The 17,500-nt window shown below is 51.2% G+C and overlaps 1 protein-coding gene across 3 annotated transcripts in view; it reads left to right on the forward strand.

Annotated features, from left to right (window-relative positions):
• Nucleotides 1-17,500, forward strand: part of LOC110516717 (arf-GAP with Rho-GAP domain, ANK repeat and PH domain-containing protein 1) — a 112,202-nt gene that overhangs the window by 52,271 nt on the left and 42,431 nt on the right. For all 3 annotated transcript variants that reach the window (XM_036961242.1, XM_036961243.1, XM_036961244.1), the window contains 3 exons: nt 946-1,128; nt 14,910-15,084; nt 15,155-15,289. In XM_036961242.1, coding sequence (XP_036817137.1) covers nt 946-1,128; nt 14,910-15,084; nt 15,155-15,289 — 493 coding nt within the window. The remainder of the gene's footprint in view (nt 1-945; nt 1,129-14,909; nt 15,085-15,154; nt 15,290-17,500) is intronic.

Consider the following 17,500-nt stretch of genomic DNA (forward strand, 5'->3'; position numbering starts at 1 on the left):
AGCTGAAACAGAACAGTACCTCCTCCTCCAAACAGCTAGACTGCCCACGACAGCTGAAACAGAACAGTACCTCCTTCTCCAAACAGCTAGACTGACCACGACAGCTGAAACAGAACAGTACCTCCTTCTCCAAACAGCTAGACTGCCCACGACAGCTGAAACAGAACAGTACCTCCTTCTCCAAACAGCTAGACTGCCCACGACAGCTGAAACAGAACAGTACCTCCTTCTCCAAACAGCTAGACTGCCCACGACAGCTGAAACAGAACAGTACCTCCTTCTCCAAACAGCTAGACTGCCCACGACAGCTGAAACAGAACAGTACCTCCTTCTCCAAACAGCTAGACTGACCACGACAGCTGAAACAGAACAGTACCTCCTTCTCCAAACAGCTAGACTGCCCACGACAGCTGAAACAGAACAGTACCTCCTTCTCCAAACAGCTAGACTGACCACGACAGCTGAAACAGAACAGTACCTCCTTCTCCAAACAGCTAGACTGACCACGACAGCTGAAACAGAACAGTACCTCCTTCTCCAAACAGCTAGACTGACCACGACAGCTGAAACAGAACAGTACCTCCTTCTCCAAACAGCTAGACTGACCACGACAGCTGAAACAGAACAGTACCTCCAACTCCAAACAGCTAGACTGACCACGACAGCTGAAACAGAACAGTACCTCCTTCTCCAAACAGCTAGACTGCCCACGACAGCTGAAACAGAACAGTACCTCCTTCTCCAAACAGCTAGACTGACCACGACAGCTGAAACAGAACAGTACCTCCTTCTCCAAACAGCTAGACTGACCACGACAGCTGAAACAGAACAGTACCTCCTTCTCCACACAGCTAGACTGCCCACGACAGCTGAAACAGAACAGTATTTTGGCTAACTACTGTGTCCCTCTCTAATACCCCTGCCTGTCCCTTACCTGTCCCCAAGGTGTTCCTGTTGCTAGGTAATGAGCGTCTGAACAGATTTTGGGCGGCGAACGTCCCTCCCAGCGAGGCGCTGAGTCCGACCAGCTGCAGCGAAGACCGCCGACGATTCGTCAGCTCCAAATACAGACAGGGCAAATACCGCAAATACCACCCCCTCTACGGCAACCAGGAAGAGCTTAACAACGTAAGAACAACCTTTATATAACCCTGATCTGACCTCCAAACTAACCTTAATGTAACCCTACCACATCTAAATGACAACCAGAACGATCCCATACACTCCCATACCCCTCCAGTATCTCTCCCTCCAGTATCCACACCCCTCTAGTATCCACACCCCTTAAGTATCCACACCCCTCCAGGATCTATCCCCCTCCAGTATCTATCCCCCTCCAGTATCCACACCCCTCCAATATCCATACCCCTCCAGTATTTATCCCCCTCCAGGATCTATCCCCCTCCAGTATCTATCCCCCTCCAGTATCTATCCCCCTCCAGGATTTATCCCCCTCCAGTATTTTTCCCCCTCCAGTATCTATCCCCCTCCAGTATCTATCCCCCTCCAGTATCTATCCCCCTCCAGTATCTATCCCCCTCCAGTATCTATCCCCCTACAGTATCTATCCCCCTCCAGTATCTATCCCCCTCCAGTATCCACACCCCTCCAGTATCCACACCCCTCCAGGATCTATCCCCCTCCAGTATCTATCCCCCTCCAGTATCCACACCCCTCCAGTATCTATCCCCCTCCACTATCTATCCCCCTCCAGTATCTATCCCCCTCCAGTATCTATCCCCCTCCAGTATCTATCCCCCTCCAGTATCCACACCCCTCCAGTATCTATCCCCCTCCAGTATCCACACCCCTCCAGTATCTATCCCCCTCCAGTATCCACACCCCTCCAGTATCTATCCCCCTCCAGTATCCACACCCCTCCAGTATATATCCCCCTCCAGTATCCACACCCCTCCAGTATCCACACCCCTCCAGTATCTATCCCCCTCCAGTATCTATCCCCCTCCAGTATCCACACCCCTCCAGTATCTATCCCCCTCCAGTATCCAGCCCCTCCAGTATCTATCCCCCTCCAGTATCTATCCCCCTCCAGTATCTAGCCCCTCCAGTATCTATTCCCCTCCAGTATCCAGCCCCTCCAGTATCTATCCCCCTCCAGTATCTTTCCCCCTCCAGTATCTAGCCCCTCCAGTATCCACACCCCTCCAGTATCTATCCCCCTCCAGTATCTATCCCCTCCAGTATCTATCCCCTCCAGTATCCAGCCCCTCCAGTACCCTTCTCTTCCATTCAGTGTGTGTGTTTCTGTGTAGTGAATGCCTTAGTGTTACAGCTCTTAGCTGGGTCAGTCAATAGCCTCTTAACCCAGTTACCAGAAGCAATGCCAACTGCACACAGCTCTCTGTCTCTCTCTCTCTGTGAGTGTGTGTGTAGATGTGTATGTGAGTGTGGGGTGTGTGTGTGTGTGAGAATCACATTCAGCACATGACTTTGAGTGATTCCATTTTCCTCCTTAAGTGATTTAGTTAACCAGATGTTCATGCCCAGTGTGTGTGTGTGTGTGTGTGTGTGTGTGTGTGTGTGTGTGTGTGGGGGGGGGGGACGTTTTCTCTCTGCTTCTGATTGTTGGACTAGGATGCAACGGCATAGGGAGACACACACATACACACACACACACACACAAACACCCTCTCTCTCGCTCTTCATGCGTTGAACTAAATGAATCCTTTGTTCTCCTTCTCCCCTCTCTTTTTCTGGTGTGTTCCCGTTCTCCCTGGTCCATTCCCTGCTGCTTGGACTGTGTCTCTGTGTTCTCCCTGGTCCATTCCCTGTTGTCTGGACTGTGTCTCTGTGTTCTCCCTGGTCCATTCCCTGCTGCCTGGACTGTGTCTCTGTGTTCTCCCTGGTCCATTCCCTGTTGTCTGGACTGTGTCTCTCTCTGTGTTCTCCCTGGTCCATTCCCTGCTGCCTGGACTGTGTCTCTCTCTGTGCTCTTCCTGGGCCTCAACCCACCTCGATCATGTATAAGCTCATATTGCTGACACCACCCCTCCATCAGATGTCATCATGGTCTTTCTACAGGAATGTTCTCTAACCCCGCCCCTCCAGAGTTTTTCTCCTCCCCCTTTTATCCCTGTTTCACTGTTTGGGTCTGGTCAGTGGAGCTGAGTGTCTGGTCAGTGGAGCTGAGGGTCTGGTCTGTGGAGCTGAGGGTCTGGTCTGTGGAGCTGAGGGTCTGGTCAGTGGAGCTGAGGGTCTGGTCAGTGGAGCTTAGTGTCTGGTCAGTGGAGCTGAGTGTCTGGTCAGTGGAGCTGAGGGTCTGGTCAGTGGAGCTGAGGGTCTGGTCAGTGGAGCTGAGGGTCTGGTCAGTGGAGCTGAGGAAAGTGTTTTTCTCTGTCCTCCTCTCTTCTGTTGATGTATTTTTGTGAGGAGGGCTCTTGCATCGTCTTCACTTGGAACTATGCAGTTTGGGACACACACACACATACACAGACACACACACATGCGCCGGTGACATTCAAGAGGACTACACTGTCAGCTCATGGGTGAGTTCACCACTGCAGTAGCTGTGTAGGACTGTGTGCTCTGTTTGTTGGCATTGTATGTTTGTGGACAAGGCCTGTTTTTGTGTTTGTGTGTCGTGTGTATAAAATGTGAGAGGGACAAGAATGTGTCTGAGAGTTGTATTGGAGTGTGGGTCTGAGAGTTGTATTTGAGTGTGGGTCTGAGAGTTGTATTGGAGTGTGGGTCTGAGAGTTGTATTGGAGTGTGGGTCTGAGAGTTGTATTGGAGTGTGGGTCTGAGAGTTGTATTGGAGTGTGGGTCTGAGAGTTGTATTGGAGTGTGGGTCTGAGAGTTGTATTGGAGTGTGGGTCTGAGAGTTGTATTGGAGTGTGGGTCTGAGAGTTGTATTCGAGTGTGGGTCTGAGAGTTGTATCCGAGTGTGGGTCTCAGAGTTGTATTTGAGTGTGGGTCTCAGAGTTGTATCCGAGTGTGGGTCTCAGAGTTGTATTCGAGTGTGGGTCTCAGAGTTGTATCCGAGTGTGGGTCTCAGAGTTGTATTCGAGTGTGGGTCTCAGAGTTGTATTTGCGTAAGTGTGTTGAAGTGTGTAAATATGTGAGTTGGATGATTGAAATGGACGACTTCCTCTATGCTCAGCTGGAGGGAGACGTGTGACTCCATGTGTTCTTTGTGTGGTCATAGCCTCCCCTTTCTGAATGGACAGTCTTGTACGAGTCAGCTCCCTCTCCCACTCTGCTGATCTATGCTGATAGCATCTTATAACACATCACGGCTAAACTACAGGGCACTGCCAAAATAAAGGAAAACACACGAGTAAATTATGGGATACTAAGTAAATTGAAAGTAGATGCTTTCACACCGGTTAATTAAGCAATTAACATCCCATCATGCTTAAGAACATGTGTTAAAAATGCCCAGTTGCCCATTATTTTGACTACAAGAGATCTGTGACTTTGGGTCTCAAAGGAGCATAGAGGGGGGGGGGGGGGGGGGGGGGGGGGGGGGGGGGGGGGGGGGGTTTTAAAAGGTGTGTGTCTCAGTCACCAGATCTCAACACAATTGAACATTCTGGAGCGGCGCCTGAGGCTTTCCACCACCATCAACAAAACGCCAAATTATTTATTGTGGAAGAATGGTGTCGCATCCCTCCAATAGAGTTCCAGATACTTGTAGAATCTATGCCAAGGTGCATTGAAGTTGTTCTGGTGGCTCGTAGTGATCCAACGGCCTGTTAAGACACTTTATGTTGGTGTTTTCTTTATTTTGGCTGTTACCTATATGCCAGAATCTCATGGCACATTACAGCTAAACCATGTTAGCATCTTATAGCACATCACAGCTAAACCATGTTAGCATCTTATAGCACATCACAGCTAAACTATGTTAGCATCTTATAACACATCACAGCTAAACTATGTTAGCATCTTATAACACATCTCAGCTAAACTATGTTAGCATCTTATAGCACATCTCAGCTAAACTATGTTAGCATGCTATATCACATCACAGCTAAACCATGTTAGCATCTTATAGCACATCACTGCTAAACTATGTTAGCATCTTATAACACATCACTGCTAAACTATGTTAGCATCTTATAACACATCACTGCTAAACTATGTTAGCATCTTATAACACATCACAGCTAAACTATGTTAGCATCTTATAACACATCTCAGCTAAACTATGTTAGCATCTTATAGCACATCACAGTTAAACTATGTTAGCATCTTATAACACATCCCAGCTAAACTATGTTAGTATGCTATAACACATCACTGCTAAACAATGTTAGCATCTTATAGCACATCACTGCTAAACTATGTTAGCATCTTATAACACATCACTGCTAAACTATGTTAGCATCTTATAACACATCACAGCTAAACTATGTTAGCATCTTATAACACATCTCAGCTAAACTATGTTAGCATGCTATATCACATCACTGCTAAACAATGTTTGCATCTTATAGCATATCACAGCTAAACTATGTTAGCATCTTTTAACACATCACAGTTAAACTATGTTAGCATCTTATAACACATCCCAGCTAAACTATGTTAGCATGCTATAACACATCACTGCTAAACAATGTTAGCATCTTATAGCACATCAACGCCAAACTATGTTAGCATCTTATAGCTAGCGCCAGGAGTTTTTCCTGGTCAGCTGACATGGTCAGGAAAAACTTGGATCCTAATTTGATTGTTATGCTACACAGTTATAACATAGTGAAGCTAAATTATTTCCGCTTTTCTAGCATCTCTCAGTGCAGGCTAGCACTGCTTTTACAGGGCTGCCAGTCTACCTCACAGCTAACCTCCACATGATAATTAACCTCTTGTGACTCTAGGGGGAGTATTTTCATTTTTGGAAAAAAAAAACGTTCCCGTTTTAAACGGGATATTTTGTCAGGACGAGATGCTAGAATATACAACCAACCCAGTGATTAGACAGCAACCATTGAGAATATTAATTTGACAGTGTGACTGTGGGCTGTGGGCTTATGAGACGCAGAGGTATTTGTGTGTGTGCATGGATGATTTTGGATATGTTTGTGTGTGCGAGTGGTTTAGGAATTTCTCCATATGTCTGTATTGAATATTGACATGTCTGTGTGGTTCAAACCATACACCTCAACCTGAGCACTCAGTTCTGCCATCTTTGGTTTCTTGGGACTTCAACCCCTATGAGGGGCCGGCTTATCCCAGCCAAAGCTATCTTCTGCCCTGGCACACCAATGACGGAACAATGAATCCCTGCGCATCTTCTGAAAACGGATCTCGAGAGTATCTCGATTAGTCCTACATCACCCCCCCCCCACCACCGCAGAAATGTACTTACTGTGACTGTGATATGTGGTTGTCCTGCCTAGCTTCTTAGAATTAATGCACTAAGTCTTTCTGGATAAGTCTGCTAAATGACTACAATGTCAATAGTAGGTGCTGGGTGGGTGCAGGCGTGGTGTTGGCTGATTGGCTGACTTGCAGTAAACAATCTATGGGCCTGTTTCATTGGATGTGTGTCAATATGGCTCTTATATAGATCAGTTGCTAGGACACAGCTTCGATCCCTTTCTCTTCCTTAACCCTCTTATTCTCTTCTCTTTCTATCAGACCTCAGGATAAGACCCAGATGCAGACAGTTCGAAATAACAAATATTTATTTACAAAACAGGGGGCAGGCAAGCTACAGATCAAGGGCAGGCAGAGGTCGATAATCCAGGGCAGAGTCTGTAAAGTACAGAACACCAGGCAGGCTCAGGGTCAGGGCAGGCATAATGGTCAAAAACCGGGAGAACTAGAAAAACAGGAGACAAGCACAAGACAGGTGAAACAGGAGACAGAGGGCTGTGAGACAGGTTTAATCATTGAAAGGTGGGATGTATACAGAGGGTTCGGTGCAATAGATGACAAACAGCAGAGGGGCTAAGGATCTTGGAGTTGGGGAAAGGGACGATAAATCGGGGGAAAGTTTGCGGGACTCTACCCGGAGGGGCAGATCCCGTGTGGACAGCCATACCCTCTGCCCAAGACAATAGCGGGGGAGCTGGGGTCAGGTGGCGGTTCGCCTGTTGACGATACCTGGAGGTGGTCTTGAGAAGAGTGGACCTAGCTCTCTTCCAGGTACGCCGACAGCAGCGGCCAAACATCTGGACCGAGGGTATGTTGTCCTCTTCCTCTTGCTCCGGGAAGAGCGAGGGTGATAACCAACGGAGCACTCGAAGGGCGAGAGCCCAGTGGCTAACTCGAAGGGCGAGAGCCCAGTGGCTGAGCAGGGAAGGGTGTTCCCAGGAGTACTCCACCCACACAAGTTTCTGGCTGCAGAAGGTGGGGTTGGCCGAGACAAGGCACTGAAGAGTCGTCTCCAGGTCTTGATTGGCACTCTCTGACTGGCCGTTGGATTTCAGATGAAACCAGGAGGACAGGCTGACGGATGACCCAATGAGTGTGCAGAAGGCCTTCCAGTACCGGGACGAGAACTGAGGATCACGGTCGGAGACCATGTCCACCGGAAGTCCATGGATCCGGAAGACGTGCTGCACCATGACCTGGGCCGTCTCCTTGGCAGAAGGTAGCTTGGGGAGGGGAATGAAATGAGCGGTTTTGGAAAACCTGTCCACCACTGTGAGGATAGTGGTGTTTCCATCATACGAAGAGAGACCAGTGATGAAGTCCAGGGATATATGTGACCAGGGACGGTGAGGGACAGGAAGAGGTTGAAGGAGGCCAGTCGGAGCTTGCAGAGGAGTCTTGTTTTGACAGTGCAGGCGGCGATGAACGCGGAGACGTCAGGGACCATGGTGGGCCACCAAAATAAAGCATTGTCGCACAAAGGCCAGGGTCTGACGGGAGCCAGGGTGGCAGGCAAGCCTGGAAGAAGGAGCCCTTTCCAGAACCGGGGAGTGGGCTGCGTCTGGGACAAACATCTGATTAGCCGGAGCCCCCCCCCCCCCCAGGCACGAGGTAGGAAGAATAGTCTCGGGGCCCGAGGGTGTAGATGTGGGGCTATAGTGGAGTGAAAGCATGTCCGACTTAACATTCTTAGACCCTGGCTGGTAGGAGATGGTGAAGTTGAACAGGGTGAACAACAGGGCCTATCGCGCTTGCCTGGAGTTGAGACGCTTGGCGGTACAGAGATATTCCAGGTTCTTGTGGTCCGTCCACACTATGAATGGAAGTTCCGCCCCCTCTAACCAGTGTCTCCACTCCTCCAATGTCATCTTCACTGGGAGTAGTTCTCGATTCCCCACATCATAATTCCTCTCCGTGGCGTTAAGAGGATGGGAGGAGAAGGTGCAGGGATGCAGCTTAAAGTCCAGGGCAGAACACTGGGACAAGACGGCCCCCACTTCGACATCCGACGCATCTAGGAAAGCCCAGTCAGCAGCTGGGGACCACGTGAATGGGACCTTGGGAGAGGTGAGTGCTGACAGGGGTTAAGCCAGGGTGCTAGAACCCCAGACAAAAACGGAAATAGAAATGGGAAAATCCTAAGAGACGTTGCAGCTGCACTCTGGACGTGGGCTTGGGCCAATCCACCACCGATCTTAATGTTCCGGGATCCATCTGCACATTCCGAGCAGCGATGATGTACCCAAGGAAGGTGATGGTGGAGCATTGGAATTTGCATTTTTCGGCTTTGACAAAAAGCTGGGTCTCCAGGAGACGCTGGAGGACATGGAGGACGTGTTTTTGAGCCGAGCGGGAAAAAATGAGGATGTCGTCCAGGTAGACAAACACGAACCGGTTCAACATGCAGCGGAGAATGTTATTAACCAGGGCCTGGAACACTGCAGGAGCATTGGTCAGACCGAATGGCATCACCAGGTTTTCATAATGTCCGCTAGCAGTGTTGAAGGCTGTCTTTCAGTCCCGTATCTGTACCAGGTGATAGGTGTTCTGCACGTCCAACTTAGAGAAGATGGACTGCTGGTACAGGGAATACAGCTGTCCCCGGGGTGGTGTAGTGCCCGGGAGAAGGTTGGACCCGCAGTCATAGGGTCGACGCGGAGGAAGCGACGTGGCCCAGGCCTTGCTGAAAACTTCCCGTAGGTCCTGGTACTCCGCGAGAACGGTGGAGAGGTCTGAGGCATCTTCCGACCCCACAGGAAGATGTCCCGGGGCAGGCTGCGCCGACTTCAGACAATGGGCGCGGCAGAACGGGCTCCAGCCAATGAAAGTACCAGTAGTCTTTTGATAAGGGGATTGTGGCGCTGGAGCCAAGAAAACCCCAATACCCCGGGAACCTGAGGAGACTTGATGAGCATAAACTTAATAGACTCAGTGTGGTTCCCAGACACACACAGGTGGATAGGAGTAGTATTGTGGGTGACCCTGCCTATAGAGTGCCCATCCTGTGCTCTAACATCCATGGGAATGGAGAGGGGCTGAGTGGGGATGCCCAGCTCAAACACCAGGGTGGCGTCCATGAAACTCTCGTCGGCCCCAGAGTCAATGAGAGCCCGGAGAGATTTTGACTAGTTGCCCCACAGGAGGATGGCATGGAGAGGGGTGTGAGTAAGGGGAGAAGAAAAACCGTATGGTTCACCAGAGTACTCGTACCTACTGATGAACATGGTCCTTTTAATGGACCGGTAGACACATAATGACGGGCAGTTCTGCAATATAGACAACTCTGGGTCTGCGTAAGCGTTAAGTTGGAGGCAGCCTAGCTCTGACGAGTTGCATCGGCTCCGGAAAAGGCGAGCCGGCAGACCTCCTCTCCCTCCTACGTTCACGTAGCCGCCCATCGATTCAGATGGTCAAGGCGATGAGCGAGTCGAGATCTGTAGGCAGCTCCCGGGCAGCGACCTCGTCCTTAACCTCCTCCGATAATCCATGTAGGAATGTGCGGATAGTCCTCCACACTGCAGGGGTCTTGGCGGAGCTGGAGTAACTTCCGGGCAGCCTCTCTCCCGGACAATGGAGAATCAAAAACCTTTTTTACCTCAGCTACGAACTCCTCCAGACTGAAACATACAGCAAGCAGATCATTGTTCTCACACCGCCGTAGCCCAGGCGAGAGCCCTCCTGGACATTAGTGTTATGAAATACGCTATCTTCAAGCGGTCTGAGGGAAAGGACAAGGGCTGCAGCTCGAAGATGAGGGAACACTGGGCAGCTCGAAGATGAGGGAACACTGGGCAGCTCGAAGATGAGGGAACACTGGGCTGTTCGAAGATGAGGGAACACTGGGCAGTTCGAAGATGAGGGAACACTGGGCAGCTCGAAGATGAGGGAACACTGGGCAGCTCGAAGATGAGGGAACACTGGGTAGTTCGAAGATGAGGGAACACTGGAAGAGAAACTCCCGTCAGGTTCCTGACCTTCCAGCAAAGCGTTCTGGAGGAGGTAAGCGGGGTTCTCGAGAAGCCTGGATGGCCTGGAGAGACGCACTGCCGACAGCTGTTTTACTGAGGAGCTGGGAGGTTACTGTCGTGGCTGGCTGCCTCACACCAATTCATTCAAGGCTTGGTCATGGTGTTCTGCTAAGGTCTGGAACCCTTCCATAAGACCTCAAAGTAACTCCTCGTGTCTCCTAATGGAGGCTCCTTGGGAGGAGACGGTGTTGCAGAGCTGGTCCGAGTCTGCTGTGTCAGTCAGTCATGGCCAGTTCCTACTATCAGACCTCAGGATAAGACCCAGATGCAGACAGTTCGAAATAACAAATGTTTATTTACAAAACAGGGGGCAGGCAAAGGACAGGTCAAGGGGCAGGCAGAGGTCGATAATCCAGGAGTCCGTGAGGTACAGAACAGCAGGCAGGCTCAGGGTCAGGGCAGGCAGAATGGTCAAAAACCAGGAGAACTAAAATAAAACAGGAACTAATGAGAAACAGGAGTACGGGAAAAACGCTGGTAGACTTGATGAGACAAGACAAACTGGCAACAGCCAAACAGAAAACACAGGTATAAATGCACAGGAGATAACGGGGAAGATGGGCGACACCTGGAGGGGGTGGAGACAAGCACAAGACAGGTGAAACACATCAGGGTGTGAGACTTTCTCTATCCTTTCCCCTCTTATTCTCCCCTCTTTCTCTCTCCTTTCCCCTCTTATTCTCCTCTCTTTCTCTATCCTGTCCCCTCTTATTCTCCTCTTTCTCTATCCTTTCCCCTCTTATTCTCCTCTCTTTCTCTGTTCTGTCCCCTCTTATTCTCCTCTTTCTCTATCCTTTCCCCTCTTATTCTAATATCTTTGTTGCCTGTTTCTCTATTTTCTCTCTTTGCCCTATTTCTCTTCTCCCAAATGTTTAAATTATTTGTCTCCTCTCTTTCTTTCATATCACACTCTCTCTGTTTTTCTCCTCAGCCTTGTTTTCCCACTCTGTCTGCTAGGTCGCTCTGTCTGCTATGTCCCTCTGTCTGCTATGTCTCTCTGTCTGCTATGTCTCTCTGTCTGATAGGTCTCTTTGTCTGATAGGTTTATCTGTCTGATAAGTCTCTGTCTGCTGGTTCTCTCTGTCTGATAGGTTTCTCTTTCTGATAGGGCTCTCTGTCTGATAGGGCTCTCTGTCTGATAGGTCTCTCTGTATGATAAGTCTCTGTCTGCTACAGTAGGTCTCTCTGTCTGCTGGGTCTTTCTGTCTGATACGTTTCTCTGTCTGATAGGTCTCTCTGTCTGATAGGTCTCTCTGTCTGATAGGTCTCTCTGTCTGATAGGGCTCTCTGTCTGATAGGTCTCTCTGTCTGATAGGGCTCTCTGTCTGATAGGGCTCTCTGTCTGATAGGGCTCTCTGTCTGATAGGGCTCTCTGTCTGATAGGTCTCTCTGTCTGATAGGCCTCTCTGTCTAATTGGTCTCTCTGTCTGCTACAGTAGGTCTCTCTGTCTGCTACAGTAGGTGTCTATGTCTGCTACACCAGGTCTCTCTGTCTGCTGGTCTCTCTGTCTGATAGATCTCTGTCTGCAACAGTAGGTCTCTCTGGTGAGGTAATGCTGGAACAGATGGATCACACTTCTTTCTTCCTGTCTTGTGTGTCTGTATTGTGTGAATGTGTTTGTGTGGCTCCTCTGCTTGCCAAGCATGTGTAACATTTGTTATTTTGCGGATGGAGGGAATGGGGAGGATAGAGGCAAGGGGTATTTGTAATCACTTTCCTTTCAGAGACACACCCAGGGTATAGAGTGCACTCCACACGGCCCTCAGAAAAATCATTCTCTCTCTGTGTTTCGCTCTCTCTATCTTGTTCTCTTTCTTTCTTTCTCTCTAGCTCTCCAGGGGTTGTGTAAAAGTCTTTGATTCCTCCCTGTGTCTGTGTGCATGTTTGCTAATGTGTGAGGGCTAGAAGTCCTGGAGAATAAAAATATGTAGGAGGAGAGAGTAGGAGAAGGAGAGAGCAGGAGAAGGAGAGAGCAGGAGAAGGAGAGAGCAGGAGAAGGGAGAGTAGGAGAAGGACAGGGTAGAAGAAGGAGAGAGTAGGAGAAGGGGAGAGCAGGAGAAGGAGAGAGCAGGAGAAGGAGAGAGCAGGAGAAGGGAGAGTAGGAGAAGGACAGGGTAGAAGAAAGAGAGAGTAGGAGAAGGGGAGAGCAGGAGAAGGGGAGAGCAGGAGAAGGAGAGAGCAGGAGAAGGAGAGAGCAGGAGAAGGGAGAGTAGGAGAATGACAGGGTAGAAGAAGGAGAGAGTAGGAGAAGGGGAGAGCAGGAGAAGGGGAGAGCAGGAGAAGGAGAGAGCAGGAGAAGGAGAGAGCAGGAGAAGGAGAGAGCAGGAGAAGGAGAGAGCAGGAGAAGGATAGAGCAGGAGAAGGGGAGAGCAGGAGAAGGGGAGAGCAGGAGAAGGAGAGAGCAGGAGAAGGAGAGAGCAGGAGAAGGATAGAGCAGGAGAAGGGGAGAGCAGGAGAAGGAGAGAGTAGGAGAAGGGAGAGAATTGAGTAGAGAGGGAGGAAGGAGAGAAGGGAAGAGACAGAGGAGTGACATGGAAGTGTGGAACCCCCCAATCACACCAAAAGGATGTGGGTTGTTGGTTCAGAAGAGAGTGCAGCAGCATCATTGTGTGTGTGCTTGTAATAAGGTGTGTGTTACTGTGTTGGGTTGTGCTCCAGCTGGAAGGCTACATTGAGCTCAGCTGTAAAAACATCCTCCTCCCTGTTTTGTATCTCTCCTGGTCTCTATCTTTCTCTCAACGGGGCAGTCACCCTCTCTGGTTTTAATTTCCTCCCATGATTCCCAGTTAACCTGTCCCCTCACCCCGTTTAGTCTTACCCCGACCCTGTCCCCTGGTCCCTTACCCTGTCCCCCTCACCTTAAAGTCCTCAGAGATGTGAGTCATTGGTGTCAGTTGAGAAACAGTGGATTGTTCTGAACCACAGCTGTGAGTCAGCTGCTCCACTGCTTTGCCCAACAACAACAGGTGGACTGTGGGTTGGTGTGAAATGTGTAGGCTTGTGGAATGTCGTAGGTTATGATGTCATAATGTTGTACAACTGTCTGAGACCCTGAACTATGAATTGAGAAACAAGTTCACTAATACTGCTGTGACAGCTACAGTGACGGTCTAATACTGCTGTGAGACCTACAATGACAGTATAATACTGCTGTGACAGCTACAATTACAGTCTAATACTGCTGTGACAGCTACAATGACAGTTTGGTCACTGCTGTTTCAAGCAAAAAGCTCAGACTCAGCATAGCAGCAATGTTACTTCCTCCTCGCTAACACTGACAAAGTGATCAAAACATTTTCTGAATTTGAAACAGTTATCCCACCCTAACCTCTCCCCCCTCTCTCTCTCTCCCCCCCCTCTCTCTCCCCCCTTCCCCCCTCTCTGACCCCCTCTCTCTCTCCCCCCTTTCATAAATATGGGTTGTATTTACAATGGTGTGTGTTCTTCACTGGTTGCCCTTTTCTCGTGGCAACAGGTCACAAATCTTGCTGCTGCGATGGCACACTGTGGAATTTCACCCAGTAGATATGGGAGTTTATCAAAATTGGATTTGTTTTCGAATTCTTTGTGGATCTGTGTAATCTGATGGAAATATGTCTCTCTAATATGGTCATACATTTGGCAGGAGGTTAGGAAGTGCAGCTTAGTTTCCACCTCATTTTGTGGGCAGTGAGCACATAGCCTGTCTTCTCTTGAGAGCCATGTCTGCCTACGGCGGCCTTTCTCAATAGCAAGGCTATGCTCACTGAGTCTGTACATAGTCAAAGCTTTCCTTAATTTTGGGTCTCTCTCTCTCTCTCTCTCCCCCCTCTCTCTCCCCTCTCTCCTCCCCCCCTCTCTCTCTCCCCTCTCTCCCCCTCTCTCTCTCCCCTCTCTCCCCCCTTTCCCCCTCTCTCCCCCCTCTCTCTCTCCCCCTTTCCCCCTCTCTCCCCCCTCTCTCTCCCCTCCCTCTCTCCCCCTCTCTCCCCCTCTCTCTCTCCCCTCTCTCCCCCTCTCTCTCTCCCCTCTCTCCCCCTCTCTCTCTCCCCCCTTTCCCCTTCTCTCCCCCCCTCTCTCTCTCCCCTTCCCCCCTCTCTCCCCCCCTCTCTCTCCCCCCTTTCCCCCTATCTCCCCCCTCTCTCTCTCCCCCTCTCTCTCTCCCCCCTTTCCCCTTCTCCCCCCCCCTCTCTCTCTCCCCCCTCTCTCTCCCCTCTCTCCTCCCCCCCTCTCTCTCTCCCCTCTCTCCCCCTCTCTCTCTCCCCCCTTTCCCCCTCTCTCCCCCCTCTCTCTCTCCCCCTTTCCCCCTCTCTCCCCCCTCTCTCTCCACTCCCTCTCTCCCCCTCTCTCTCTCCCCTCTCTCCCCTCTCTCTCTCCCACCTTTCCCCTTCTCTCCCCCCCTCTCTCTCTCCCCTTCCCCCCTCTCTCCCCCCCTCTCTCTCCCCCCTTTCCCCCTATCTCCCCCCTCTCTCTCTCCCCCTCTCTCTCTCCCCCCTTTCCCCTTCTCCCCCCCCCCCCCTCTCTCCCCCCTTTCCCCCTCTCTCCCCCCTCTCTCTTTCCAGGCCCTGTGTATAAACGTGCAGTGCAGTGATGTCCTGGAGACCTTATGTCTGGTGTTCTGTGGAGCTGATGTGAACTGTTCTACTGGCCAGGCTGACTGTCCCTCCCCTCTCTCCCTGGCACTCGCCCACAACCAGAAACTACAGGCCCAGTTCCTCTCACACAACCTCAACACAGGTATTTACATGTTGTATTCCAGTGTAATAATGAGTGTGCATGTTGACAGTGTGTTGTTGTGTGTCTGCAGAGCTGCCTCGGTCGGAGGTGACCGGGGCCATGGAGCCTCAACACTATTCACCACAGCACCCCGTCACTCACAATGGCTTCCTTTTCAAGACCGCCTCCATGGCCCGGCCTATCACGGAGCGTAAGGCCAGGGAGGGTGAGCCAATCACACACACACACACATCTCCCCTAGTTTCTTCCTTTGTCCACTAGTCCCTTCCCTAGTCCCCTTGTCTCCTAGTTCCCTCCCCTAGTCCCATCCTCTAGTGCCCTAGTCTCCGAGTCCCCTCCCATATTCCCTACCCCTAGTCTCTTAGTCCCTTCCCCTAGTCTCTTAGTCCCTTCCCCTAGTCTCTTAGTCCCTTCCCCTAGTCTCTTAGTCCATTCTTCTAGTTCCTTCCTCTAGTCCCTTCCCCTAGTCCCTCACTCTAGTCCCTTCCCCTAGTCCTTCCATCAGTCCCTTCCCCTAGTCTCTTAGTCCCTTCCCCTAGTCTCTTAGTCCCTTCCCCTAGTCTCTTAGTCCCTTCCCCTAGTCTCTTAGTCCATTCTTCTAGTCCCTTACCCTAGTCCCTCACTCTAGTCCCTTCCCCTATTCCTTCCATCAGTCCCTTCCCCTAGTCTCTTAGTCCCTTCCCCTAGTCTCTTAGTCCCTTCCCCTAGTCTCTTAGTCCCTTCCCCTAGTCTCTTAGTCCATTCTTCTAGTCCCTTCCCCTAGTCCCTCACTCTAGTCCCTTCCCCTAGTCCTTCCATCAGTCCCTTCCCCTAGTCTCTTAGTCCCTTCCCCTAGTCTCTTAGTCCCTTCCCCTAGTCCCTCCCCTAGTCCTTCCATCAGTCCATTCCCCTAGTCCCTCCATCAGTCCCTTCCCCTAGTCCCTCCCCTAGTCTCTTAGTCCCTTCCCCAGTCTCTTAGTCCCTTCCCCTAGTCCCTCCCCTAGTCCTTCCCCTAGTCCCTTCCCCTAGTCCCTTCCCCCTAGTCCCTTCCCCCTAGTCCCTTCCCCCTAGTCTCTTCCCCTAGTCCCTTCCCCTAGTCCTTCCATCAGTCCCTTCCCCTAGTATCTTAGTCCCTTCCCCTAGCCCCTTCCCCTAGTCCCTTCCATTAGTCCTTCCATCAGTCCCTTCCCCTAGTCTCTTAGTCCCTTCCCCTAGTCCCTTCCTCTAGTCCCTCCCCCTAGTCCTTTCCTCTAGTCCCTTCCCATAGTCTCTTAGTCCCTTCCTCTAGTCCCTTCCCCTAGTCCCTTCCCCTAGTCTCTTAGTCCCTTCCTCTAGTCCCTTCCCCTAGTCCCTTCCCCTAGTCTCTTAGTCCCTTCCTCTAATCCCTTCCCCTAGTCCCTTCCTCAGGTCCCTTCCCCTAGTCCCTCGATCCAGTCCCTTCCCCTAGTCCCTTCCCCTAATCCCTCCATCCAGTCCCTTCCCCAAGTCCCTTCCTCTAGTCCCTTCCTCTAGTCCCTTCCCCTAGTCTCTTTGTCCCTTCCTCTAGTCCCTTCCCCTTGTCTCTTAGTCCCTTCCTCTAGTCCCTTCCCCTAGTCCCTTTCCCTAGTCTCTTAGTCCCTTCCTCTAATCCCTTCCCCTAGTCCCTTCCTCAAGTCCCTTCCCCTAGTCCCTCGATCCAGTCCCTTCCCCTAGTCCCTTCCCCTAATCCTTCCATCCAGTCCCTTCCCCTAGTCCCTTCCTCAAGCCCCTTCCCCTAGTCCCTTCATCCAGTCCCTTCCCCTAGTCCCTTTCCCTAGTCCCTCCATCCAGTCCCTTCCCCCAGTTCCTTCCCCTAGTCCCTTCCCCTAGTCCCTCCATCCAGTCCCTTCCCCTAGTCCTTCCATCCAGTCCCTTCCCCTAGTCCTTCCATCCAGTCCCTTCCCCTAGTCCTTCCATCCAGTCCCTTCCCCTAGTCCCTTCATCCAGTCCCTTTCCCTAGTCCCTCCATCCAGTCCCTTCCCCCAGTTCCTTCCCCTAGTCCCTTCCCCTAGTCCCTCCATCTAGTCCCTTCCCCTAGTCCTTCCATCCAGTCCCTTCCCCTAGTCCTTCCATCCAGTCCCTTCCCCTAGTCCCTTCATCCAGTCCCTTCCACTAGTCCCTTCCCCTTGTCCCTCCATCTAGTCCCTTCCCCTAGTCCCTTTCCCTAGTCCCTCCATCCAGTCCCTTACTCCAGTTCCTTCCCAGTCCCTTCCCCTTGTCCCTTCCCCTAGTCCCTCCATCCAGTCCCTTCCCCTAGTCCCTCCATCCAGTCCCTTCCCCTAGTCCCTCCATCCAGTCCCGTCCCCTAGTCCCTTCCCCTTGTCCCTCCATCTAGTCCCTTCCCCTAGTCCCTTCCCCTAGTCCCTCCATCCAGTCCCTTCCCCTAGTCCCTTTCCCTAGTCCCTCCATCCAGTCCCTT

This window comes from Oncorhynchus mykiss, chromosome 24 (assembly GCF_013265735.2).
Source record: "Oncorhynchus mykiss isolate Arlee chromosome 24, USDA_OmykA_1.1, whole genome shotgun sequence".
NCBI lineage: Eukaryota > Metazoa > Chordata > Actinopteri > Salmoniformes > Salmonidae > Oncorhynchus > Oncorhynchus mykiss.